Source organism: Sylvia atricapilla, chromosome 3 (genome assembly GCF_009819655.1).
Source record: "Sylvia atricapilla isolate bSylAtr1 chromosome 3, bSylAtr1.pri, whole genome shotgun sequence".
NCBI classification, from domain to species: Eukaryota; Metazoa; Chordata; class Aves; order Passeriformes; family Sylviidae; genus Sylvia; species Sylvia atricapilla.
Genome location: NC_089142.1, coordinates 46,142,461 through 46,170,359, shown reverse-complemented (window position 1 = coordinate 46,170,359; position 27,899 = coordinate 46,142,461). Strand labels below are relative to the sequence as shown.

The following is a 27,899-nucleotide window of genomic DNA, read 5'->3' as shown; positions in this document are numbered from 1 at the left end:
GCAGGGCTTGGAATGCTGTGGAGAAACTGAACCCCATCCAGACACAGTAAACTTACCTAAGGTGTCATCTAGCAGTAAGCTGCTGTCATACACTGAAACCACAGTGGCAACAGCTGGGTTTGACACAATGGGTCTCATTAGAGAACTTTCCTGTGGGTGTGTGAGCATAGGCAGAGTTTCTGTGTGTCCCCATTACTGGTGTAGTCAGTACCTTCGGCACTCACTGCCTTTATCACAATGTGGTTGCCACCCAGTTTGGGGACCCCACCTGTCAGCATCTTTGCTGTTGTAGATGAAGTCAGCTACAATGATGGTGAGAAAGCTGGGGGTTTCTTTGTGGGCTGGCCACAGGCAAATACTTGCTCGTGTTCAGGAAGAAGAGTGTTTTTACCCCCAGTGTAACTGGACAAATAAGGGATTTAAATAACTCTATTAAAATGTTAGAAGTAGCAACCTAGAAGAGAGCCCCTTCAGGAGGGATTGGTGTCTGGGAGGGTTTCAGAGTAAGTCTCCTGATTTGAGACTCAGCTTGCTCCATTTTTCTTGCTGTCACATCCTCCACAGTCACAAAACAGAAATCAGACAAGGCAGAGAAGGGGTTAGTTTCATTCCTGCATGGGTGAAGGGGGATGGGAGAGAGCCATGAGGGGGTTTTTTTTTCGAGAGAAAATCTTTTTTTATACCTCTTTCATAGTCCACAGTGTCAAACAGGCAGAAATTCTTTACTGCGTCCTTCCCCTTTTCCCCCTTCCTTCCCTGCCCATCCTGATTCACATTTGGCACTCCGCTCTGTGCCGCTCCCATACTGTGGGTCAGATGAACACCCATTAATCCTGGGTAGAATCTAAAAATAAGAATTGAAGGAAAAAAATCAGAACAGTGTGAATCAACCTGCAATCATCTTTCTGTTCTCCTAATGGGAGAAAAGAAAGAGGAAATCAGTGGAGACCCTGTTTTATTTCTTCTCTTTCCAAGACAGAATTATTCTGGCATTTGCAGGAGTTGTTCTCTTGCTATAGGTTTTCTAATTTACACACTTAAAAGGCACTTTAAAATTTAGGTGCATTAGTTCAAAATGCTTATGCAGACCATCCACCCACTTCTCTCTGCTCATGAATAGAGCTGCCACAAGCAGCCTGATGAAGGAGGAATGTAGCTTGAAATCGCTTGAAAAAAAATCATTAAATTTACATGGTGTTCTCTCAGAGCCAGGGACCGACCCGTCCTTTTCAGGGGTTAACTGTAGAGTAAGTGGTATGTTTACTGTATGTAGCTTCTGCCATTAGTTTTTAATTTCAAAGATTCTTTTAACACATTTTAAGCATTAAAAAAAAATCCTATGTGCAGTTTGGAGTCTGACTTGCTCTTCAGTTCATGAGCATAAAACCTGCAGGCTTTCCTTCTGAAGTTAGTTACACATAAGACTTTTTCTTTTAGATTACAAGTTGAAGTTCGGAGGCTGATGGGAAAAGAAAAAAAAAAAAAAAAAAAAAAAAAAAACAAAAAAACACAGAAGAACCTTTTCTCAGAACTGCTGCATTTTTCTAGGGCATCTTTTTTTTCAAAGTAATAAAAGCCCTGAGACAGTACGAGGCATAACTCAGTTACTGTAACTTTAAGAGGTTGCAGTGTGAGCCTTTAATTGCTTCTTGTGTTTTGTTCTGGTTTGGTTTTGCTGAAAGGGATGTATCACAGGGAGTGGAAGAGAATTCACTGTTTTTTGAAAAAGATGAGGCCCCGACATTCACAGTCTTGGCTGGCAAAGAAGCTGCACAAAGCCGAAAGGGTGGAGATGTGTCTTTTCATGGGCAGTTTGGAGGGTTTATCTTCTCTTCTTGCACTGGGGAGCTTTTGATTACGGCTGCTCAAACAGCACTGTGGTAATGCAGCTTCCTGTGGCCTTGCCAGGTCACGTCCCCACCAGACAGCTACCAGCCAGTCCCACCACCACAACTGCCCCTCAAAGAGCACGTGGACGTGGGCATTGTTCCTCCTGCCCAGCTGGAACACTGACTTCCTTTTTCCTCTCTAACTTGTAATAAATAGGTCGTACAGCTATATGGATAATAAACAGATTGTCTGGGTTGTAGTAAATCTCTTGCCAGAGAAGGACCAAGACATTCATTGCTCTTCCTTCCTGGCCCTGAGTGGCCACTCGCCCTGCCCCATGGACAGCTGTGCTCACAGCCTCTGACAGAAGCCAAGGCTCTGGTTGTAGCTCAGTGGAATCCTTCAACATGCACCTTCTCTTCCCTGATCCTGACCCCTGAGGCTGGCTGAAATTAAACAGGCAAGGTGAAGCCCAAACCTTCATTTTTCATAACTCATCTTTCAGTTCTGGTCCCAAAGGGAAAAAGAGGGAAGGCAAGCACAGGGCCACACTTTGCAGTCATGTGTTCAAACTTAAACCTTGTCTGCAGTGTCAGGAAGCTGTTGTTTCCAGGGCTGTGTCCCCAGTCACTCAGTAATGGGGAGAAACAGCAGGGCAGAATATGGCACTTCAAAGCCCCTTCCAGGCTCTGCTCTTCTCAGAGCAGCTGGAGCTGCTCCCTTTCCTCAGCCCCTTCTGCCACCATTGTAGGGAACTTCCAAAGCAACCCTAAGCTGACAACAAACAATAGTAAGAGCACTCCAGCACTGTAAAAGGCATTTGCTTTGAACCAGGGCAGTATGGCAGCAGGAGCTCAGCTAAGACTGCTCTTCCTGCTCTTCCAGCCATGGATGTCCATGGAAACTGGGCAGCAGCCTGACTTTTGACTGCTGCAGATGAACAATTGAACTGCTGGGGTTTTTTTTTCTGCTCAGCCCACTGAAGCAGAATCTTGGCGTGAAGCATTAAAGGTCTCCCTTAAAAATTAAATTATGCAGCCCAGGAATTTTTAAGTGTTGTTTTGAAACATACTTGAAATTTTGCCCTGGTGTTTTTCTGGCCTTTTGTTCAGGAATATGACTTTGTGTATGTGACATTTTCTGCATATCTTTAACAGACAGAGGACATCCAGTGGTAGTACTGTGTCTTCTCTGATTTACATCTTTTAATGCAGCATGACAAGTGTGGTGCACATGTAGATATGCAAGAATTCTGCACAAATTTCTGGCTTTGTTCAAGGCTGAACCAGATCTATCACAATGCAGTAAAATTATATTCTTTCTAGATCGGACCTTAGTATAAAAATTATATGTAGATGTAGTAACCTGCAACCCACAAGCCTGGGAAATAATGAATGACACCCAAGAGCTTGAATTTTCAAGTATTTGTTGTCTCTCTCTGATCTAAAAATTGTGAAATCACTGGCTAAGCTGGAATATAGGCAGTCCTCTAAAATGTCCTGGAGTTAATATATAAAAAACAAAAATAATGCAATAATAACTGCTGGTTTATTCCATCTATTTCATTTGACTTGGCTTGAAACTGACACAGTATTAATTCTGGAAATCCAAAATGCTCCCATCAGCACAGACATGAGTCAAAGAGAGGTCAGCAAGCAGACAGCATGAGAATTACTGACCTACATAAGACTGGTTTTAAGTGCCTATTTGTTGCCCAACTTAGAATGCCTTCCTAGCCACTTGTAATGGTCAAAGTGGGTGAGTGAGACTTTTCTCTTGGGAGTTTAATGTGTCTCAGAGTTGTGTTTCAAAACAGGTAATCCATCAGTTTCTCTCTAGGGAGATACTAATGGGGCATGGAAAGTAAGATGTTTCAACTTCGGGGTAAATTTCCCTTGTTGATTATTCCCACTATACTGCCTCCAAGAGGCAATCCATAATAATTTTTAAAGTCTCTCTTAAAAATTCTTTGAGTTCTTATTCTTGGAAAGCATTTTCTGTCCCACTTGAATCTTCACAGTAACTCAGAATGTGGCATTTTGAATATTACATCCTACGGTAGCTCATAAAATTTGGTTTATTTGATGTCACAGACTGATAGTTCTGTGGTGCTTTCAGCAAAACATAAAGCACTAAGAAGATGGCCCTTAGAGATTTCATTTTTCACAGCCATGCTGGATGCAACCCTTAGTTTGATTCACCACAGAGACTGAAACAAAGCCAAGGATTTTGTGCTTGATTTCCTTTTAACATAACTATTTCGTAACTCAGCTTCCTTGCCGATGCTTTCCAGGCAAGATTTGTAAGACTTGGCCAGGAAAAGGCAGTTGCCAGTTACCAGTCATCGAGCCTATCCCTTTCATGTTCTTTTACTGAGAGAAGTTGCCTGAAAAATACACCCATCAGATTTCATTCCAGAGAAATCCAGGAGGAAAGAGAATGCACCCTGCTGGGTCTGAACCTGCTCTCTTCAGCAGGCTGGAACCCTCTCCTGTGCCAGTTCCCTTTCATGTGCAAAGGGTTGGAGCACAGAGGCCGCAGCATGGATTGAAGGGTGCAGGGTAGACAGGTTTTTCCCTGCATCTCCCAGTACCTCTCTCTCAAACTCTCTTAGGACCTGTTTTCTCTTACAACTCTTAAAAAAAGAAGGTTCTGAAGATGTACCATATTTTAGACTTTCAGCTGTGAGTTGCAGAAGCTTCTGAGAAAACTTCTGGTGCTCGGAAGGAGTGAATTTGCACCATTCTTCCCCCTATCCATATGCTTACTACTGCAGAAGCAAAGGTTAATCAGTGCTTTTTGCTTTCCAGATATCACATGTTGCAGCTTTACTTTTAAAATAGAAGTATAAAAAAAGGAATTTTCCTGCTACATTTGGACTTTTCCTAGGCTTTGATTAGCCTAGCAGAGGCTGGCTTTTGTTTTTGTTAATGGAGTGGATGTCTGACTTTGATGGTTGTTTCAGTTTTGGCTTCCATTTTGTATCAAGAACATAAAGAAAAACCAAAGGAGGATGAGTTGCAGTAATAATAATAATGTTAATACATCTCTTTAGCCTTCATCTGTATCCTGCTTGAAAGTGATTATGGTGCTATGACTATATAAATTATTAATAATGAAATAATGAATTTTATATCCTCGTCAACTAATGTTTCCACAATGTGGGTGGAAACTGCTTTTCTGGTTTGACACATGTTGGATTGCTTACAATATATATGTTGGAGTCCGAGAAATGTAATAAGGACAAGAAAAGAGACAAATACCATGATGTTTATTTTCATTTGTCTCTAAGGAAGTCTCAAAATCCATGAAAATGGGGGGGGGGTTTATGTTTTCATGAAAACACGTTCTACATTAAAACACAACTTCAAAATAAACAAATTAAATTGCTTGCATTAGAAAAGTTTGTTTTAATTAGGCCACTTACATACCTTTTAGCATTACTAGTGTCAGACTATGATAATGCTGTGTGACCCATAACCCACACATCTGAGAAATGCTGCCATTCCTAGTGGAAATGGATTAAAAACTTGTTCCCTTACTGTAAGATGCACAGCATGTTGGATGAATAACATTGTATGCTCATCTCTATAGAGAGTTTAGTGTAAAACAACTCCAGATTTTGTTTAGTGATCTCAGAGCTGGCTGAATAATTCCAGCCTTCCACATCTCCAAATGCTGACATGCAGGGAAATGAAACTTTTGGATATTAAAATCCTGCTCTGTAATACTGAGGAAGATTAGTTTTTGGATTCCATTCATTGACACAAAGGCCAGTGCTGAATGGAGGTGATATTTATTGTCTATGAAATCCCTGAGTAAGCTGAAATCACTTTAGGCAAGTACATGCATACATGTATTCTCTCACATTTAGCCAACTCCCCACGATGCTGTTTCTTTGAGCCAAGAACAGACAACTTGCAGGGACTTGGCTTGAAAAGATGTGTGCATGTAACACCCTCTGTCACATTTTACAAGAGGCTGCAATCAAGCAGTCTTTATACTTGGATTGTCTAGACACTGTGACAGTGGGAGGGGACAAGGGAAAGAAAAAGCCCATTTTGTCAGTCATTCACTGTGCATCAAATTCTCCTCCCCTGTGTGCTGCCACTGCCAGAGAAAAGATAAAGCAAGCAAAAACCAAACCAAAATCAAGACATTAATAATTCAATGGTTCTCTATACATGTAATTCCTAGTAATAAAAACTCAAACCATTTTTAAGCTACCAGTACATACGTATACCATCCCTTTGTTTATTCACTTTTTTCAGAATAAATACTTTTAGAAATTTTGCTTTTTGCAGCTGATTTGTCTTTTCAATTTTTTCCTTATCAATGTGTAAATGAAATATGTAGGGTTGTCTTGTCAGCAGTTGTAAATTTATATGTGAAATATTCCTGGATTTCATTGGGGATTTTTTTTTTCCCTGCTCAGTTGAACGTTTGTGAATGTGCAACAAGAAAACCACTTTCCCTCCCACTGGTCTCCCAGATTTCATGTTTCCTATCTCTTTTTTTCTTTCATTTTCTTCTCTGCTTTTTTCATGAAAGCACATAGGAAAAAAATAAGAGGAGAAACAGAGCTGGGAGGGGAAAGGGAGGAGGTGATAGAATTTCACAGGGATGTAAGTCTGCAAGCCAACAAAAAGGCTGTGAAATTCTTCTCTAAACAGTAAATCCTGCATATCACTTAGTTGCCTGGAGGTGAATAAGCCCGTGTTGCAGCTTTAAGCAGGCTGATTTAATGGCTTACTCTTCCCTGCTCAGGTGGTCAGCACCTCCTGTTGAGCTGGGATTTCTCTTGTGTATCTCCCACACAGCATTTGCTCACTGCCCATGTTTTGCTCTCTGCACATCACAGCCATGCTCTCACAGAGGTGTAGCAGAGTCCAAGGAGTGAGTCCCAGACTCATCTGTCCTGCCCAAAGCCTTCTGGGCTCTGCCCATGCTGAGAGCAGGGAGATGAGCCGTCACCCCACAGGGCTCTTGCCTTCCACGTGGTCCTGCTTCACTCCCTGGCAGTGCTCATAGCATGCCTTGGTTCTGAGAGGAGCCAGGAAAACCTCAGTTCTGAGTGACATCTCCAAACAAAGGGTCTCCAGAACCACACCATCCTGCTGCTGAAATGGTAAAAGCAGTAGTCATGATTCCACAAGCAGTTTTTCACAGCTGATATGAAGCTGGCCAGGGCAGCTCTGCACATCTCATGATCCCTGAGGAGTGACACCCCTCACTTGGTGTCAGTGCTGGTCCTGGAATGCACAAGACTCTGCACCTGCAGCTCCAACCCAGTTTCCAGGGTGAGCAGAGGCCCTGGTCAGCATGGCAGCAGTAACAGCAGCAGTGTGTTTGCAGCCTCCAGGCTGCAAACTCCTTTCTCTCAACCAGTTGTTACTTTAGTTTATTGAGGGATCCCAGCTCATGCCACCCATGCAGCAAGTGAAGTGTCAGGAGTCCATTCTTCTGTTCTCCCAAAAAGAAACGTTTTGATGAGAGAACCCTCCTGAGTGGATGGGGTGTCTTGAAAGGAATAAAGAAATGCAAAAAGGGCAGTTTTAAGTCAGGCTAAGAGCAAGAGGGGGTAGACCCATGCTAAGTGTAGGTAATACAACTCCAGGAAATAAATAGAAATAAAATTACGGCATAACAGAATCATTTAGGTTGGAAAAGACCTGCAAGATCATAGTATCCAGTCTTTGATCACCACCTTGTCGACTAGACCATGGCACTGAGGGCCATGTCCATCCAGTCCTAGACTAAATATGACTGGGTCTGATCCCTTGGTAGTCCTGCGTGTGCCTTGTGATTGCACTCAAGGTGATCTGTTTCATAACCTTCTTGGGCACCAAGGTCAGACTGACAGGTCTCTATATTCCCAGATCCTCCTTCTGGTCCTTCTTGTGGATGACTGTCACATTGGGCAAACAAAATGGTGCTTGTTTTTCTGAACAGACTTGTAGAGTAACTGGAAGTATGCAAATTTTAGAAAATACCCTTCAACAGAAGTAGGTTTTTTTTCAGTTAGGCAGGTTAGACGTGGGAAGTAGGTATCCAGACTGTGGACGTCACAGAAAAACAGGGAGCTGCTGCATAATTTTTCAAGCATTAGCACAGAGACATTCTTTTTCTGAATCCCAGGAGTTTGTCAAAAACAATTTCCTGTGTTATTGTTGGGGTAAGGCATAGAAAATAGCCAGCCTGGCAGCTACAGAAAAACTAGGAAATTTTAAAAAGCACAGACCTTTTATCCACTCAAAGTGACAGATACTGTCTGAAATGTGAAAAGAAATGTGTGGGGGGAAAGTACTTAACTATGTTTTTTTTCCTCTTTTCTGCATTTTCTCTCTGTCTATTAATATATTCTGAAAAAAAAAAGTATGTCTATTAAGTAATTTTTTAAGATATTTTTTTTTCTGTCACTGCTCTTCCAACCCCACTGTTCAGAGTATGTTGTTTGTGTGTCAGGTTGCATCTAAGAATCACTGTACTGGTTCAGATCAAGGATGCACCCAGACAAATATCTGATTCCCTAGGTTCATCACACCCAACTCCAGAAATTCAGGTTTTGTGTCTAGGTTCAACTTGGGCCAGTAGCAAAGAGTTCAGTAACACCACCCCATGGATTAGAGGAAGTTAGAGCTAGTAAACAGAATGTTAGAGGTAGCAATTGTTGCCTAGAAAGGCAACACCAGGTAACAGGACTAACCTTGCAGGACTGCTTCTGAGATGTGGTGGATCAGCCTCTGTGTCCCTCCATGCAGAGAGAGGCAGGCACCTAAAATAAAGAGAGATTAACCCACGCCCTGGTAGTGTCCCATGAGGGTGCTGAACAAGAGGTTATAAGAGTTTAAAAAACTTGGAGCAACCTTTTTGAAGCTGTAATTTTTGAAACCCTCTCAGTTTCATCCTGTGCAAAATCTGTACTTGCAGTTGCTCTGCACTTGAGGTGCTAATTCTTCTGGGACTTTCTCTGGTTTCTTAATGTGTGTACCTTTGCCAGCCCCACCTTCTGTTACCAGTGGTTTTAGCCTTAAATTTGGTACTGCATGAAAAGGAGCTTCCTTTTTTTTTGAGCTGTGGCCTCTGAGACTCCCTCCTACTTTCCTGCTGTAATAATTCTTGGCTCGCTGTGGCTGCTTTTCTGCCTGCCATGCAGAGCTCCAGCAATGGAGAAGGGTTTTACTGTCTTCAGGTGAAGTCCACTCCTTTGTAGTTGGCAAGGCCAAATATGAACCACAAGCTAAGTGCCTCATTTTGTGTTCTGAGGGAAGTCTTGGACACCTCCAGCTGCACTTTTTTGGCTGAGTCCTTTGCCTGCCATTTACATCCTCCTGGCAAAGGGTGAGCAAGATGAGTTTCATCCTCTTTGTCACTCCATGCAAAATATTGCCTGTCAGGGCTGGACAAAGATCTGCCACTACCCTAAGGGCAGGCAGGACCCCCTTCCCCAGGCTTCATGGAAAATTCCTGAGGGAAAGATTTTGTGTGAGCTTTGTTCCAACATGTTGCTGTTTATGTTCAAACCACTGCAGTTTTTTTTTCTAAAGTACTTAACTTTTGAGCAGTGAGCTTAATATGAGCCTCATCATATGTGAGTTTGGAGGAGATCTGGTGAGCATCAACATATGAGTGCCTATCCTTTCCTTCCTCTCCTAGGATTTTAGATAATGGGCTGTGTGCAATGTAAGGATAAAGAAGCAACAAAACTGACTGACGAGAGGGATGGCAGTTTAACTCAAAGCTCAGGCTACCGCTATGGGACAGATCCTACTCCGCAGCACTATCCTAGCTTTGGTGTGACTTCAATCCCAAACTACAACAACTTCCATGCCACAGGAGGCCAAGGACTGACTGTGTTTGGTGGAGTCAACTCTTCCTCTCATACAGGGACACTGCGTACAAGAGGAGGAACAGGTGAGCTTGAAAGTCTTCGTTTAGTGCTCAAAGTGTCAATCATACGCCTACAGCAGAGGCCTGCCTGACTGTCTCAGCATGTTGCTTTTAGAAAGAGTTATTTCATGAAATAGTGCAAAGAATTGAAAGAAGGTGGAGTTGGGTCTTCACCCCTACCTTTGCTAATTTGCAGATCCACTTAGGACTGAGAAATTATGTATACATGCCGAATTTGGCTAACTGCCTCATCCCTCTACCAGGGAATGTAAAGTGTGGGCTGAGCCACCTCAAGTAGTTAAATACTTGGCATGGCTATGTCTAAACTGTCCCTTCAACCTCCTTTGCCTGCTTGGGATCTTGTGACTGTACGGAGTGAAGGAGGTGGAGTGCCCACTGGCTGCAGAAGACCAGAGAGATGAGAATTGTTCAGAAAGTTGGAGGGTTCAGTTTGGTTTGCTCCTCAGCAACTGGAGTAGCTTAGCTGTGGCTTAGCCACATAATCTCTTGAGGTTCATTTCCCTCCTGTGTTTTGTGATGGAGTATAACCCACCTGTCTTTTTTCTGTAGGTGTAACTCTCTTTGTGGCGCTTTATGACTATGAAGCAAGAACAGAAGATGACTTGAGTTTTCACAAAGGAGAAAAATTCCAGATACTTAACAGCTCGTAAGTTTTAGGCCTAGGAATCTACTTTTTAATAGTTTCAAACTTAAAATGTTTACAATAATGTTTGCTTATGTTATTAGTAAAATCTGATGTTGGATATTCAAGTGTGGAGGGGATTTACTCTATGCTTACTTACTCATCCTTGCATTTAGTGCACTTCTGCGAAGTACTGTGTTGTTGGAAAAAAACCCTTCAACCACATGCAGCTTTACTTTAAAAAAAAAAAAAAGCATTAGACTGTGTGATTTACTGCTTACATTTTACAGTAACCCCACATTCAGAACTGAGACTACCAGCTCTGTACTTTATCAGTAGCTATAGAGGTTCTGCAAGGCATGTACTAACACTTTTTCCAATCCGCTGCAAATATCCCTGCACAGAAATGAGCTAAAAACTGATTCACAAAACATTCTTTATCCAGACTCACGTGCCAACCTTAAAAGCATTTTTTGTCCTTTTAAAGGTAAGTGGTGCAGTCAGAACATGATAGGAAGTTCTGGTGCATCTGACATGAAAACCACATTTCCATCCTGGAAATCATCAACTTAAAATTAATTCTATCAACTGCCCATAGAAAAAAGAATCCCTTAGCGATTTAAAAATAACTTCTAAAACTCACTGTGCTACTGACCTATATCTGAACATCTTGTAATTCTTGGCTAAGAGCATAAAGTGGCAGGCTCTGTGTTATGTTCACTACTGCTGTTATGTAGAGGTAAAAACAGGTTAACGACCAAGTATGTCTCTTTCTAAAGGGTTTGTGATATCGGTCTTCTCTTTTTTTCTTACAATATGTGACAATGAGGCAAATTCACCCCTGGTGCAACTGTTAATTTTTATATAGCAACTGCAGGGTTGGAATTGGCTCAATGTACGTTGAAGTTTTTTAAAAAGTCAGGTAATTCTGTGGAATATTTCATGAAGCTAAAGAGCTTTGATGTAGATGAAAGCACAGAAACTTCAGTTACAACTTGTAGAGGGAGCAGCAGTTTAAAACCTTTCTGCTTCTAAATTAGGGGTTGGAAACAAACCCTTTTTAAACCTGTGATCCATTTTTGCTCTCATTGCCTTGTGCTTTCCTAACCTTGCACAAACTATGCTATTACTTGAAACAAGAAGTTTCACACAATACAAATACTTTGTATGTGCCAATTGGTAAAATCTGGCGGTGCTCACCAGCACTTACAGAGCAATTATCCTTGGAGTTGGTGAGACTGAGAGACTCCCCTTCATGTCAGTGGCTGCAGTACATGCATTTTAATGCAGGTAATTCCTGCCTGGAAAAAGGGTTTTCTAAGAAAGGAAAAATGACCAAGCATCCATTGATTTTCCTGTAAGATTATAGAAGCTCACTTCCCATCGTAGTTAGCTCTATTTGCTTATAAACATGGCCCTAGCCACACCCTTGGAGTAGTGACAGCCAGACTGGGAATCTCCAGAAAGCTGCTTTTCTCTAAGAATGCTTCCTCTCTTCAATTACATCAGGAATTTTATGAAATAACCCCATTTTTAAGCACCTGCCAATGCTGCTTGCAAATAGAAAGCATATAGGTGCAAAAAAGTAGTTTGTCTGGAATTTTTGGAGAGATTTGGATTTTGCTTTAGCTCTCAACAAACAAAATATGATTTGTGCTTTGGAGTAAACATTCAGCACAACACCTGAAATGGCATACAGGGAGTATCCCTGTGATTGGAACCCAGAAATTTTACTAAAGGCAGTCTGGGTGAAAGAGGTACCTGCACAGCAGTTCAGAGCAGAGCCTGACTTTGGGGCTTCCAAACACTGGGCCATCCCCAGCATTCCCACCCTGTCTGGCCCCATTGATTAGCTGCCTCCTACCCCAGCTGCAGGTTTAAAATTAAGAGCTGTGAAAAAAGCCTGCATTTCTTCTCCTTTCTGACAGTGGTTTGAGAGATTTAACTTCTCTGTCAAAGCAGAGGGGGTTATTCCTGATGTTGTGATCATCTACAGGACTGCTTTTTTCCTCCCTAGATATGACAAAATACCTCCATCTAGTGGGCTCTGTGCACAGTAAGGAGAAGAGATGGAATGGTGCAATTTATCAAGCTCAGTGTGGCGTAGTGCCTCAGAAGAATTCTACAGCAGCATATGGGGGAAGGGTTAGCACTTCAGCTGGCAATGCTAGAGACACAAACAAAAAGGGCCATTTGCCTGACATACTAATACAGACAGGGTGTATTAAAATAGTGTCAACTGCTAGCCTCTGCAAAAGCTATTTGCACTTTGTGTTTCTTGAACTGTAGAATTGGAAGTGTCTTCTTTTTGACTAATCACAGCTGTTTTCTAGTTTTTTCTGTAGAGTTTGTGCTCCTTTAATCTGTTAAATAAAGGGAAGTTGAAAATTTAAAGAGTTCACCTTGACACCACCTTTCCTTCCAGTAATAGCTTAGACAGTGTGTTTTCTGTAACTCTTTGGTAACATTTGGTAATAGTGTTTTATTTAGTGAACAAGTCTCTGGTTTACAGAGAGAGGAACGGACAGTTTCTAAGCAGTCCTGAAATAGAAAAGAAAATGCTTATTAGTAGTGGTAGGAGTTAAACACTGCTGAATCTGGTGCTGGGAATAAAATTGAAATTGCTAAATCCCAAATCATTGCATCCTGCAACAAGCTGAGAAATAAACTTCTCTTAAAGCTGCACATCCTGCAGCAGTGTGCATTGTCTGAAAGGCAATACCATGTCCCACTGTGTGCACCAGTGTAAGACAAAAATTCATGCTAAGCCTACAGAATGCTGCCCTAAGATGGTCCTGCATGAACATCTTCACATTTATATGTTGTAGAGGAAGAGCTTTTTGTAAGTATTTGAAAATGCAGCTGAGTCTTGTGCTACCTCCTCCAGGTGGCCAGCAGAGGGAATCTAGACAATGAAGTGTGATCCTTAAGGGCCGTCTGAAATGCCATGTTGATAGATGGCTTTTTGATATCTTTGAGTTTCAGATTCATTATGCTCATAGAAGTTTAACATGAGGAGTGAATGTGACATTGTGTTGTGGTTTAACCTCAGAGAAAAACTCAGCCCCACACAGCCACTCATTCACTTCTTCCATGGTGGTATCAGGGAGAGAATCAGAAGGGTTAAAGTGAGAAAACTCATAGGTTGACTCAATAAAGGCAGTTTTAATAGATAAAGCAAAAGTAATGCACAGAAGCCAAGCAAAACAAGGAATTCATTCACAGCCTCCCATGGGCAGGCAGGTGTTCAGCCATCCCCAGGAAAGCGGCTTCTGTCGTGTCTAACCACGACTTGGGCAGGTAATTGTCATCGCTCCAAACATTCCCTGCTTTTCTTCTTCTTCCCCAGCTTTACATGCTGAGCATGATGCCATATGGTATGGAATACCCCTGTGGTCAGCTGGAGTCAGCTCTCCCAGCTTTGTGTCCTCACGCAGACCTGTGCACACCCCCACCCCCTCTCTGGGGGGTGAGAGGCTGAAAAGCCTTGGCACTGGGGGAATGCTGCTCAGCAGTAATGAAAACATCCCTGCACTATCAACACTGTTTTCAGCACAAATCCAAACCATAGTCCCAGACCAGCTACTTTGAAGAAAATTAACTCTATCCCAGCCAAAACCAGAGCACAGCATTCATTTTTTCTATTTTCCTATAAGCTCTTTCAAGGGTCTATATTAGAATAATTGCTATGGATACAGTTTTCAGTATTCTAGTCCAAATCCAGCCCTCACCAAACCTGATTACCCTGGGCTGTTCTGCCTCTTCATGCTATTATGCTGCATCTGAAAGGCTACAGTACTAATCACTGCTGCAGTAATTGTAGGTGTAAAGAAATATGCATATTATTGGTTTAGATGCAAACAGCTCTCTCAGAAGCACGTCAGTGATAAAGAGATGAGTTGATGTGGCTTCTTAGGGCCATGCAGTTTTGGGTGCTGTTAATGAAGTCAGATCACTGTCTTTACAGCTGTGTCTTGCTCTCACTTCTCTTCCTCACCTCTGTTTCCACAGGGAAGGAGACTGGTGGGAGGCCCGTTCCTTGACAACAGGCGAAACTGGTTACATTCCCAGTAATTATGTGGCTCCAGTCGATTCCATCCAAGCAGAGGAGTATGTTTTCTTTTCTTGTTCTAAAGACCCATTAGTGCTGTATTAGAAGGAGGTGTGATGAGTTGGTTTTGATTGATTGCAGCAATTTTTCAAATGACTTACATTATATTTATTTCAGGTCTTAACTGCACTGATAAATAATTAGGTAATTAGTAACAAAAGAAGCACCAGCTCAGTGCTTTTTCAATGTCAAAACAAAGGAAGAAAACCTAAAGGAACACAGGTCTGCTTCCTTTTTTCAATTGTCAGCTAATTTCAAGCTTTAACCAAAAGGTGCCCTTGCTTTTCCTGAACCAACTTGTAAAAATATTTTGATTCAATTAGTGTTCAAACTGTCCATTAAAGAGGGCACATTGTATCAACAAATACAAATCCTAGGATAGGTAGGATGCCCAAAATGCATAGAAAGCTGCCTAATGAGGACCCATCTATGCAAAGAAAAGAAGTGATGTGTGTATTCATGTAATTTCCAATATAAAAGATACGGTGGAGGAGCTTACAGAGCTAAGCAGGTACTGCTGGAGTCTGTACTTCAGGTTGTCCTTGGCTGATTGTGAAACATCACAAAAACATTGCTGCAGGAAGGAATAAAAGCTGTAATTCTGAAAGCCGCATATGGAGCCACAAGTAAAGTGGTTGAATCTTGTCCTTCCACTGAGATTTTATAGCTGTGCTGCAACAAAAATATTGAGTACTAGTAAATCACTATATGAGTCAAGTATTTATAGCAACATCTGTACAAACACTGCCTTTCATCAGTGACAGTTCTGTGCCCTTTTCCTTGTGTATACCCTCCACCCACCACATCTTGTTCTCTGTCCAAGTCTGGCTGTTGTTGGAGGACACCAAGTGTTCTCAGCACCTACTGATTACAGGCTTAATGCAGAGAGCTACTGCCCAGCACAAGGAACATCTACTACATGGCTTGTCACATGGGCTTGCCAGCATAAAAGAGACACAGTGTGACAAAAATGGTTGACTGTATCTGAGTAATCACAGTTCCCACACAAAATCCCCTCCATGTCTGGGCTTTGTGACACTGTTTAGTAATGCTACCTAGCATCTGTCTTACTATTTCTGATATTTCCTTAAGGTGGTACTTCGGCAAGCTTGGCCGAAAAGATGCCGAGAGGCAGCTGCTGTCGTTTGGAAACCCCAGAGGTACCTTCTTGATCCGGGAAAGTGAAACTACCAAAGGTAGGCTGGGCATTCTGGCTAGGCTGCTATTCTGACTATGAATGAGAAGATAATATGAGAAATATTATGCTGAGTGTGTGAAATACTGTTTTCAATGGTGTGAAGGTAGTGATAAGTATCATTTTGCATGTATTTGTGTTAGGGAATTGGATGTCTGGATATCTTAGGTCTTAGGGTGAGTGTTCAAAGTAGAGAACAACCAAAGTACAAATCACGCTCAACCGTGGTATCTGCAGTGCAAGCCACGTGGTGTCATCCTTTAAAATGCTGGATTCTTGGAGGGAACAAAAAAAAGAGAGAAAAAATTATGCAGCAGTTTTAAATTCACACATTAACAGGGAAAAGACTTGAATATACTTCTAATTAACATATTCATAAAGTATTCAACTGTATCCATTCTGTTGAAGTCAAGTGGAAGGGTGTATTCTCCTCCTTCTCTCTAAAAATATTGGAAGAGTTTCAGTTTTCTTGGCGGGTGCTATTTTTGCTTTTACGTTTTGCTCACAGGGCCTGTCAACATCTTCTTCAAAAGCTTCACATGTATGAAAAGATCTTTTTAATTCATACAACCATTGAGCAGAAAGCCTGCAACTAAGTAAAAACAAACCTGGCCATTTCTCAATTAACCAGCAATCCAAAACAAAAGCTGTGGGAGGCATAAGTCACTAGAATTAATTCCATACAAGTTCTGTAGTCTAATGACGGTTCACATAATTAAAGCACCGACTTGTCAGTGCTTTGATCAGAGCACACTATCAGCTAGGCTTAGCATGCAAAATGTCATGGCTAGTGAAGGAGTTTAAAGAAGAGAATCAAGACTTGCACGACTCTCTCCCTGACCTATCTTCAGATGCTGCATTCAATCACCTAAAATTGTAAGTTTTGCATTACTCCCACCTAAAGCCACTTTGATTCTTCCTTCCTTTATAACTCTGAAGACTGTTTTTGATGCAAAATCTGAATAGACTTGCTGTCGTTCCAGGAAGACAATTTCTTGTCGCCCCACAGCTTCACCATAGCATCCCATAGCAGTGAGGCACTCTTACCAGGAGCAAGACAGGCTCTAACTTGCTCTTTTTCTGCAAATAGCCTCCACCTGTTTTTTTTCACCAGCAGTTGCTCTGATGTGTGTGAGGAGCAGGACTTCATCCCACTCTGTGCCAAGTTTAAAAACTCACTCATATGCAGCCATGGATCCTAAAAACAAGCACAACACTGTTTCTCTAAACCACATTATCAGTTTAGTCTGGTTTCCTCAGGTTTTATACAGTGCTGGGGATATGTTTTGCAGCGCTGTTTACTTAGCTAAGTCAGGGGTTTTTCTAATTTCTCATGAGACACAAAAGCATTGGGGAAATATAGTAATAATCCATCATGGATGGACTTAGAGCAGCAAGTTTAATTTCTCTGCATTTGAACTTAAGAGTTTCTACATCTTCAATCAGAGTTTGCAATAAAACTATAGGAAAAAAACAAATATAGGGTTTTTTTGTAAAAATGCCTATTTCCTTTCTCATCCTTGTGTTGTTTGAGTATGTTGTTAGAAGAAAACAGAGAGCTTGTTTTTGAAGAGAGAGAAAAAAATCAATTGGGTGGGCTCAAATGGTGTGTTCTGCCATGTCTTCTCAAAATGCCCCACCCCAACTAGTCATTGTGGGCTTAAGGCAGAAATTGTTTTATGACCTAGAATTGTCCTTTCTGCTTTAAATAATAACAATAATAAAATTAATTAGGATCATGTTAGAAGTATCATCATGGATGGTTTCAACATGAATTTAACCTCCCTTGATCATGGTTGCCTTCTTTTCTTTCTTTCAAAATAAATCATATGGAGGTGACTTTTCATTTTTTCAATGCCTGACTACCCAGGTACTTCATCAGCTCTTGTCTGTCTAATCCTTCACCTGGTTTCAATCTCCACCTTTCAAGAATGTCTGGTTTTAGTTGTTTGGCTTTTTAAAAAAATAATTAGTATGATATATTGTGATGTATTTCTATCCCAAGTTTTTATTATTTATATCTCTTGTATTTAAATTTATCATCAGATAATAATGAATAGCATAGATAACCAACAGCCTAAATAAACGAATAATGAAATTCATCTTGGTTCTTGTTTATGTCCAGGTTTGAACTAAAGCTCCAGTCCTGCAACTTGATCTGAGGTCAATGGGGGCCCACAGAGGGCCACCCACACAGCTCTGATTGCAGACCTGGAGCCACAGATTGTTTACATTTTCCTAAAGAATCTAAAATAGTGACCAGATATGCAGGGAGCGTGACTAAAGAAAATACAGCTGCTGCCAATGGATCAAAACTCAGAAATGAGGAGCTGGAGAAGACTGCCTGGAAAATCCTGAAAGGAGGCTGACAATGTACAGCCCAGAGTGGTGGTACAAAGCATGCAGAAGACGTGCTTGCAAATCACCAAAAAGCTTTGAACTCCTAGTTGAGAGAAATGTACTGACTCAGTGGGAGAACCTCTTCAGAAAACTATCCTAAACAAACAGTATTTTTCTACACTTAGAAATCACAGAATCACAGCAAGGCTGGAGTTGGAAGGGACCTTAAAGATCACCTAGCTCCAACCCTACCAAAATAAATAAATAAAAGTAAAATAAAATTTAAAAAAAAGAAAGAAAAAGGAGGCATAAAATAACCCCTGTCACTCCTTTAAGGAACTCCCATTCAAATAAACCAGAATCATCTGTTTTAAGGGCTGGCTCTTTTCCTTCTATATAGGGGACAAACAATAGGGAATTTGAGAAATCCTTGGAGTCAGGGTGGAGGCATTTTGCATCTCCCTCAGGGATGAGCCACCCTGTTGTTTGTTAATGTGGTCAAGGAGGCTTCTTCCTGAGGATACATCCAAGAAAGACACCTTATACTGGGACCACCTTTCATGCCATACAAAACTGTTTGCTGGTTATTTTCTTTTTCTGCCCCTGGCTGACATGGTTACTGGTGAAAGGAGCAGAGGCTCCAGAAGGAGGGCCTTCCTGAGCTCTCTGCAGCTGACAGTTTCCTCTTCTTCCTTTTAATGCCTAAATTCCCTTGAGTAAACACAATATTTGTCTGAGCCATGAGTGTTTTCTTTCCTGCCTTTGAAATGGGCCATGTTTTTGTTCCGATGCTGCCTTAGAGAGTGCTGTAAAAAAGTGGCTTTGCTTGTGACACTGTAGAGAACCAACATGTGTGTCACTGGCTGTGAAACAGGAATGTCCTCCAGTGTAAGAGACCTGAACATGCAGGTCCCCACATAGGTGCCCACTGAGGTGTTTTTGCAGTCAGCAGGAAGCCAAGGCTCTGTTCAGCTGCCCGTGACTGCAGACACCGAGTGCCCAGGCTGGCATTATACCACAGTGCCATAACACTCATGGAAACTGGGCTGGGATTCAGCCACCCTCACAGCACCAGAGGTTTATGTATGGGCAGATAAATAAAGCTCCCAGCCCACCTGCAGACTGCCACCACTGCACCTAAAACTAAATCGAGCCCATCAGCTGAGGTTCCTTTACCTGGCCGTGCGCATCCAGAGCCACTGCAAATGCCTGCAGGGCATCCACATGGCTGGAAAAATGTGACAGCCTGTGAGAAAACTGCCAAGCAGCATGTCCTTAGGCATCTCACATGGCACTTAATCCCTGTGCTAGGGCATCTGAATCCCACTAGTAAGCTCTAAAATCCCACATGGATTTGGGAAGTTAAACATGAAGTTCTTGCAGATCTACTGGTGCTCAGTCTTGGTGTAGTATTACTTCCCAAAGACTGTGGTGTACAAAGTATGCTTATTTGGTTGTTTATAAAGAAGTTTATGATCTCTCGAGGTAACACTGCCCACATATAGTTATTATCTCCAGAGCTTCTTGTGAAAATCTTGGTATTTACCACCCACTGGCATTTACATAAAGTACAGTATTTGCAATGTAACCTGACACTTTGAATAGGAAAAGTCGATTGAACAGCCTGGAGAAGTAAATGTTAAAATGTGAGTTTTCATTTACACAGAAGTCCCGGTATCCTTCTAGAACGTGGTATGAACATCCCAGGATTTCTCTGACACTTATCTCGTTGTGTTAGATTAATTTGTTCTTTTTCAGGATACAGTGAGCATTTTGGAAGCAATTTCTCTTTCACTTTGTAACAACTGACCAGGAAACTGAAATCTTTGTGACTAAAAGCTAATTACTATTTTTTATTTCTCCTTTGCTTGGAACAGGTGCCTATTCCCTGTCTATTCGAGACTGGGATGATATGAAAGGAGATCATGTCAAACATTATAAGATTCGTAAACTTGACAATGGTGGATATTATATCACAACTCGGGCACAATTTGAAACTCTTCAGCAGCTGGTTCAGCATTACTCAGGTAATTTTTCAGATAATACATGGCACTCTGAAGTATTTTAAAACAAAAGTGTTTGCTACTGAGCTGATGTATGTGTAAGATCCCCTAAAGAGTCATTTGATCTATGACTCTTGCTTGTTGTAATGCATCTTCTGTTATCCCTTTCCCATTAGAGTTATAAATGTCTTTGAGTGCTGTTCACAGGATACAGCAGCAGAGCTTTTAAAACCTAACACTTTACTGTGCTAAAGGTTTTGTCAGCTCTCCCTCTTCTAAGCAAACAGAATTACCGAATTTGACTTGCACATCTCCAAGCATGAATTCTCTGTGAATAAGTGGGTGTTAATATGTGCCATTTTACAGCACACTATTGCTAATAAAGCAAATAGGAATTGGTGGAATTCAGCCACCTAAAACAATGGCCAAAAGGTTTGCATGTATTAGATACATTATATATATTTTCCCACTAGATTTTTGTTCTATGTGCAAAGTATTAATATTTAAATTATGTTAAATAAATAAGGCAATATGCTTGTTTCTTTATGCACATTATTTGTGTCCACCCACCAAATTTTTTTTTAAATTATTCCTGTGAATAAAGTGTGGCATGCACTATTCCACCCAAAAGTATGTCCTGTTGTCACTGGCAACTGGTGTACAACAAATGCAACTTCAAAGCCCCCCAAACCTCTGCATAGGACAACTAGTTCTTACACAGGAGATTGCCATGCTTCTCAGCTTGGTAATTTTTTAAGCAGAAATTTGTATTTTGAATTATTCGCTCTTTGGGGTTTTTTTCCCTTTACTTTAGCTTTTAATAATATTATTAACAGATTACCCCAAATGCTTGCTGCTCAAAAGCTTTTCATAATTTTTACTTGGGAAATCAACTTCTCTGTGGGGCATTTTTTCTGTATTCTTTGTATTCTGTCTGCTGTATTCTTATGCTATTCATACTAGACATCTGGCTGTCTTCTCCACCCAATTCCTGAAGGGTGTATGGTGCCAGGGAGAATTTCTAGTTGTTTCTGGTGACTGTACTTCAAGCTAAATGAGGTATAAAACCACACATATAAGAAATATAATTTACAGCCTCACTGTACTAGTTGGTATATGTCAAATTTTAGTTTCTTGTAGTTAGCTTATTTGGTATTTTCCATGCACAGGTGCTGAAACAAATAGATCTGGCAACAGCCATTTCTGTGCAACATGGAGGCATAATCAGCAGGCTCCAGGCAGGGTAGTTTTGGAGGCATGGCACAGCACTCCAGATGTTTCCCCTGCGGTCTCCAGGACCCAGGTGAACACAGGAGCCCTTGTTCCATCCCAGCCCCAGCTGACTCAAACCATGAGGGCTCCCTCTAACTGCCTGCTCTGCACTCTGCATTCTGGGAGAGCCACAGTGCACAGTTGTGCTAATGAGGTGGAGCTTGGTGTTGCAAGGAGCTTCAGTGCTTGCCCACCTTATGCTGCTGAAACAACCTGTTCACCTGCATAGAAGGAAATTCTGCCCAGAAGAATACAGATTATGTCTGAGTCTGAAGTGCCAATTGCACTTCCCCACCTTGTTCTGCTCTGCTGCACCTGCTTTAAGATGCAAGTCTCTGTGCAGGCTTTATATTGTAGTCTGCTTTGAGCAGCATGGTATACTCATCAATATGTGTTTGTATATATCATTGTTTTTACTCTTGCCAGAATATCTTGTGTGACTTTTGTCACAGTTCAGTCTTCTGTGAAGCTTTGCAAGAGTTGATACCATGAACCTGCCCCAAACAATGTAGGACTGGCTGCATATGCTAATGAAGGTTTGCTCTAGAAAGAATGTCAGACTTGCATGACACCTACAAAGACACCTTTTCACAGAGCAGAATATAGAAAATGCCTTTTCCCAGGCTACAAAAAGTCCACCAAATTTTCATGGATGTGATTTTTCAGAAAACAAAGTAGTTAATCTTCTCTGTGTTTTCTTTTACTCAGTACAGAAACAATTCAGATTGTAATTGACAGATTATTTTTAGGAAGCTATACCGTACCCAGTCACTCCAGAGGTTATCTTAATGCAGCATTGTGGGAGGAGGGAAATCCTGGGTCCACCAGAGAAACCAAAAGTGGTCATCTTCCATTTCAGGCTGTGCAGAGACTAAAATATTTCCTGTTCTGTCTCAAATGAATATGTTTCAATGTTCAATTCCTAATCTTTCAGGATGCTTTGTGGTATGCAACTAACAGCTGTTGTGAGTAGCATTGTTTTTATGCTTACTGTATTTGTTTCATGTCACACTTTTTTTTCTTTCCTCTCCTTTGCTGTTGGCTTCACTTCTGGCTCCATCAGAGAGAGCTGCAGGTCTTTGCTGCCGCTTAGTAGTCCCCTGTCATAAAGGAATGCCAAGGCTTACTGATCTGTCTGTCAAAACCAAAGATGTCTGGGAAATTCCACGAGAATCCCTACAGTTGATCAAGAGACTGGGAAATGGGCAGTTTGGGGAAGTATGGATGGGTATGGAGCAAAATAATTACTCTAAAATAGCTCTCTGTGTGGGAATTACAAGATGGAAGGTGAAAATGTAGGACACTGTGACCCACAAGAAAAAGAACTAGTAGGGAAAACTGTTAGGAAAAATGTCATTGGAATCGTGTCTTTGACTTTGAAATTCTTTAATCTTCAACTTTCACTATAATTGATGGCAAAAGAAAACTGAAATCCATGTTTCCTTGGAAGGTCTTGATTTTGACAAATTACCACTGTCCTAATAATAAATCAAGGCTCTCATGGTAATCTCTCAGCTATACCAAGAAGCCTGTTTCTGCAAGCTAACAAAAGAAGTCCTTACCTCCAGCATCCAAAAAACAGTGTTTGCAAAATGAACTTTAATGCAGCACTGAGAGACCCTCACCTTCCATCTTTCTCAATGCATGCATAATTTTGGATTATAAGTGTGTTTTTTTATTAATTTCCTCTCCTATAGAGAAAGCTGATGGTTTGTGTTTTAACTTAACTGTGATTGCTACGAATAATACCCCACAAACTGTTGGATTGGCTAAAGATGCATGGGAAGTTGCACGTGATTCATTATTTCTGGAACAGAAGCTTGGTCAGGGGTGTTTCGCTGAAGTGTGGCGTGGTAAGGCAGAGAATATATTTTGCTTTGGATGGATCTTTTAAGGCCCTCTTGGCAGAAATAAACATTTCAAGTTTAGATCTTAAAGCTAAAAGATCAGAATAGTATGAAATGTTAGTTTATGTTGCCTGAAACAATCAAACGTAAATAGAGTAATCCACGGGGAGGCTTCCTTTCACTTGCACACAGTGGTATGAGAGGTTAGGGCATTAAATTCATTAATTGCATTGGGTTTATTTGGGTGACTACACAATTGCTAGGTATTAAAATAGGAACGATGCTAAACCTGTAAGGCAGAATGGCTAACTAGAAATTCATCTGGTAAGTAGACACTTTTCTTTCCTCCTGTGTTGTAGCACTGATGGAATCAGACCCTGAAAATGTTTCCGTCCACTCTCCTAGTTTAAACATAATGGCAAATATCAGCAAGCTGATATTGTCAAGCTAGCTTTCCCATGCATCCACTCCTTCAAGTCTGTTTGAAATTTGTGTCTGCAGCAGAACCCAGTAATTCAATATAGAGATCAGGGACAACAGAGGCAAAACTTGCCAGGCCCAGCTGAACCTCCACTTTGAAGTCCAGAAATACTGACCTTTGACCTTTTCCAAATCCACTGACATTGTTTTCTGCACACTGGCCAGCTTAACTTACCCATCATGGGGCTTATTCTTTTAATGAGTATAAAACAACAAGTAATTTACAATTTACATAAATCTTAGTATGGCCATAGCATTGAAACACAATATAGTGGCCATTTCATGAGACGTGCCCCAATTTCTGTTCCAAATTGCATTCTGTAGAGCCTCTAAAATTACCAGTTCAAATAAAGAATCACAATATATTGTTTCTTCACAAAAATTTGAGGGGGCAGTTCGACCACTCCTTTTGTTGTAGTGGCACAAAAATATGTACAGCCAGAACGACCAGTGGTTGTTCTTGCAGCTGTTTACCACTGCAGGACTACAGCAAGGAGCACAGCAGCAAGTCTGTGAGATTTACAAAATGTATGGACCAGAAATACAGAAATTTATAGAATCTCACAGAATTAGTTAACCTGTTGCAAAGAAAGCTGCCTATATTTCTAGTGTCATTTCCAAATAATTGCAGTTTCTCCTTCTTGTTCTCTATCTTGAATGCATGCACAGGTTTCCAGTTGATGTTAATTGTTAATATTTAGTGGTCAGCTCTGTGTGCCACAGATCTTAATTCAATACAAGTTAAAAGAACAAATGTAAAAAAAAAAAAAAAAAAAAGAAAAGAAAAAAATCAGCTATGAGAAACAAAATGCCAAGTACCACTACCAAGTATCTGTCAGAGATGCAAAAATTATTATTACAATTATGAAATTATGTTTCTTAATGTGTAGTAAAAAACATTTACAGCCCAGAAGCATTACCAAACTGCAGTAGATTAACACAGCAAAAATTAATAAAAACACATTAAGTAGTAACTAACTACACATGGGAGGAATTCAGAGGGAAGTCTATGCTACTTTTCTGTTAGAGAAATATACCAAAACAGAACAAGAAAATGGAAGAATTTAAACTGGAATCAGGGATGAGCGGATAAGTTAACATTTTTAATGGATTTTCTTTTTTTAAACCGGAGAAAGTCATAGAAGTATTTAAAAACAGACTTGCTGAAAGCACTTCATGGTAATAGAACAAGTCTGGGGATTTTTATTAAAAGAGATAGTACACAATTAATCCTGTTAACACACAAGGTGAGATACTATTTTATTAATGCAACTCTGGTGCCCATGAAACTCTCGTTTTATTCCTGGTTCATATAATTTGTGGTACCTCTGCAAAGTGGCCGTGACCGATGGCACGCTGCAGTCTGGAGCCTCAGAGACTCCAGATGAAAAACGCTCCCTGTCACTTATCAGAAAAGATTTTGGCCACCCTGCTTGAAATTAGAGGCAAAACCACATCCTTCCCAGCTTACACAGGACTGTCACTAGAGCAAAGTCCTGCTTCAGCTCTGGTTTGAAGGACTGAGAGGAATTAAGGCTTCAGGAGTCCTTCTGAATTGTGCTGGGGTAGCAGAGGTGGTAACTCAAGGCATTACTCCACTGACGGTACAGTGATACCTCACGCTGAACTGGCAGAAGGAAATCAAGGCATAATGAAAACTAAACTTGTACTGCACACTTTGGACTAATGTGCCTCAAGCGCCCCCCCAGATATTTGGGGTTGCCCTTTAAAAGTGAGGAGCAGCACAGGAGCAGCAGCTCCTCTACTGTTCTTCTGCTAACCTCAGCCAGGCAAGGTGGACCTGGGACCTGAGCATTTGCACAAAAAAGGATCAATTTTATGGCTCATTTTATACTCTTAGTAAGCAAAAGCTTATGATAAAGTTATTTTGGCCTAACCAATTTCCATGCAGCAGCTGAGCCCTGTTATTGTTCATGTACTTTTAACAAACTGGGTTATTTTGCACATCACCTTTTTTCATTACACAGTCTTTGTGTACTTTGTGGGCTTTCTGCTATTCTCAGGCTTAAGTGCAGAGGAGTAGTTTTTAATGTGATTTTTTCCTGAAGTCATTTAGTGTTGTTCTGCCTTATCACACAGCAGCTCCCTATCTACAGATCACATTCAAAGCCATGTCAGCCCTGACTCTGGAGCAGGGTTCTGACTAGTCTGGGCAAACGACAGCCAGAAGGCAGCAGGAAAGTGGTATTTCTGCCCATTTGAATTTTCCTTCCTTTTCCTCCCCACACACAAAAAAAATATCCCCACCCCCCAAAAACAAACAAAAACACCTCACCAAAAAAACCCCACCAAACAAAAAACCCTCAAGTGAAGCCCCCACCTCTTGCAGGATGCCCTGAGTCAGCATTCCCCAGCTCTCTCCAGGTTCTTGTGCAGGCTTTTGGTGTTCCAGTAGGCTTGGCAGGTGATGGCTGAAAAATGATGGAACTTGTTCATTTCAGTGCTGACCACAAGTAAAGAGAAGTGGACAGGAACACCTCATTTTCTATGAGCAGCTCTTGGGGATAAGGAGAGGAAGGAAAAAGACACATTTCAGTTTGGAAACACTCCTGTGTTTCTAAAATGAAATCAATTCAGGATTTATTGCTCAGGAGGGTTTGTTTTTTGGGGTTTTGGTTTTGTTTGGGTTTTTTTGGGGGGGGGTTGGGTTGTTGGGGTTTTTTTGTTTGTTTTTTTCATCTGACTCAGAACAAAACAAAAATGTTCAAATGTGTTGCAAATGAGAAGTTCTGATTTAACCAGTTTTGTTGTCCAAATCTGTGACTGGAGCTGTGTTGTTGTCTGTAGCAATTAATTGTTAGCAAGGGAATACACAAAGATGGGTTTCAGCAGTCCCACGTTTCTTGCTCAGAGAAGGTTTCTGTGGAGATCACTGGAAACATTGTCTGAGTAGGACAAATGGCAGTTGTGCCTCAGTGCAAATGGGAGTATTTTCAGTGTAACAGAAAAAGACTAAAATATGAAGGAGGTGTGGGAGGAATATAATGATAAGGCAACATGGGAAACCAAACTTTTTTTAAAAAAACCTTATATTAAATGTCCTTGCTACTTTTTCCTTGCTTACATTAGGCATCAGACAGAAAAAGGAGCAGAAGATATTTAATCTAACTGTCTGTGCTTGTAGGTACGTGGAATGGAAATACTAAAGTGGCTATCAAGACCCTGAAGCCTGGCACCATGTCTCCAGAATCCTTCTTAGAGGAAGCCCAAATCATGAAGAAGCTAAAACATGACAAATTGGTCCAACTTTATGCTGTGGTATCTGAAGAGCCTATCTATATTGTCACAGAGTACATGAGTAAAGGTGAATCCAGAGCTGCTGTGCTTGATAATATTTTTTTCTTTATTGCTGCTCCTTGGGGATACAGAGGGAGGTGCAGCAGGGTGCATGCGAGGAAGGAGAGGGGGAACAGGAAACTAGAGTTACCTCTGGCTTCAGAAGAATTATGATTTCCACTATGAACTGGGCCCAAGACCTGAGGGAAAGAGAAGTTGGTGCAGGCTAAGTGATTCCAGCTGCATCAGCATCTAAACTTCCCTGACAAGTGATTTGCGTTTTCTAGGTTTGATGATACTAAATGCTGCTTCCCAAGATCCTAGCTTTTCCTGGCATCAGAGAGCTCTTAGGACATCTTCTTTCAGTGATTACTTCTTAGCCTAGGATTTCTGTTTCTTTGTTCAGCCAATCCTGGATCTTGTCACTGCGCCTCATTCTCAGATCGCACTTCACTTTCAGTCCACCCCATTATCATCTCAATAGATGATTTGCACATATTATTCTTTCCATCCTCTCTTTCCTTGGCTTTCCCCTTCTCCCTTGTCTCTTCCTTAAGCTATTTAGATGGTTACAGTGTAGTAAAATGAGAAAAAGAAAACTTTTTGCTCCATCAGATCTCCAGCAGGGGTGCTGAGAGCAGAGCAAAAAATCTGCTTGTTTTGGAAAAGCAAATGAACCAAATAGGAAACATAAGTTCTCACAGAGAAGTTTCATTGTACATTGGAGGATACACTCTGAAATTTTAAGTGCATTCTTTCAATCTGTTTGGAGTTGACTTTTATTTTCCTGGCAGGTGCTTGCCCACCTCCCTCCTCAGAGGCATCCAAGCCCTGACTAACTCACACTTTAATCATGCATCTCAGTGACAAGCATATGCTTTTTCCCTTTAAAAATAAAGACTTTTCAAAACCCTTCTGAAGTATGGGGTTTACTTTGGCTTACTTTACTGGTTTGTACTGTAACATTTTACATCTTTGGATCTAGCTTGAG

At 41.1% G+C, this 27,899-nt stretch overlaps 1 protein-coding gene across 5 annotated transcripts in view; it reads left to right on the top strand.

Annotated features, from left to right (window-relative positions):
* The window catches only part of FYN (FYN proto-oncogene, Src family tyrosine kinase), a 139,246-nt gene that overhangs the window by 88,538 nt on the left and 22,809 nt on the right, over positions 1–27,899 (top strand). For 4 of the 5 annotated variants that reach the window (XM_066315268.1, XM_066315266.1, XM_066315267.1 and 1 more), the window contains 7 exons: positions 9,487–9,744; positions 10,291–10,387; positions 14,375–14,473; positions 15,567–15,670; positions 19,887–20,036; positions 22,348–22,512; positions 26,757–26,936. In XM_066315268.1, the coding sequence (XP_066171365.1) occupies positions 9,498–9,744; positions 10,291–10,387; positions 14,375–14,473; positions 15,567–15,670; positions 19,887–20,036; positions 22,348–22,512; positions 26,757–26,936 (1,042 nt within the window). In that variant the 5' untranslated portion in view covers positions 9,487–9,497. Of the gene's footprint in view, positions 1–9,486; positions 9,745–10,290; positions 10,388–14,374; positions 14,474–15,566; positions 15,671–19,886; positions 20,037–22,347; positions 22,513–22,981; positions 23,138–26,756; positions 26,937–27,899 lie in introns of all 5 variants that reach the window. The other variant, XM_066315269.1, reaches the window with a different exon arrangement.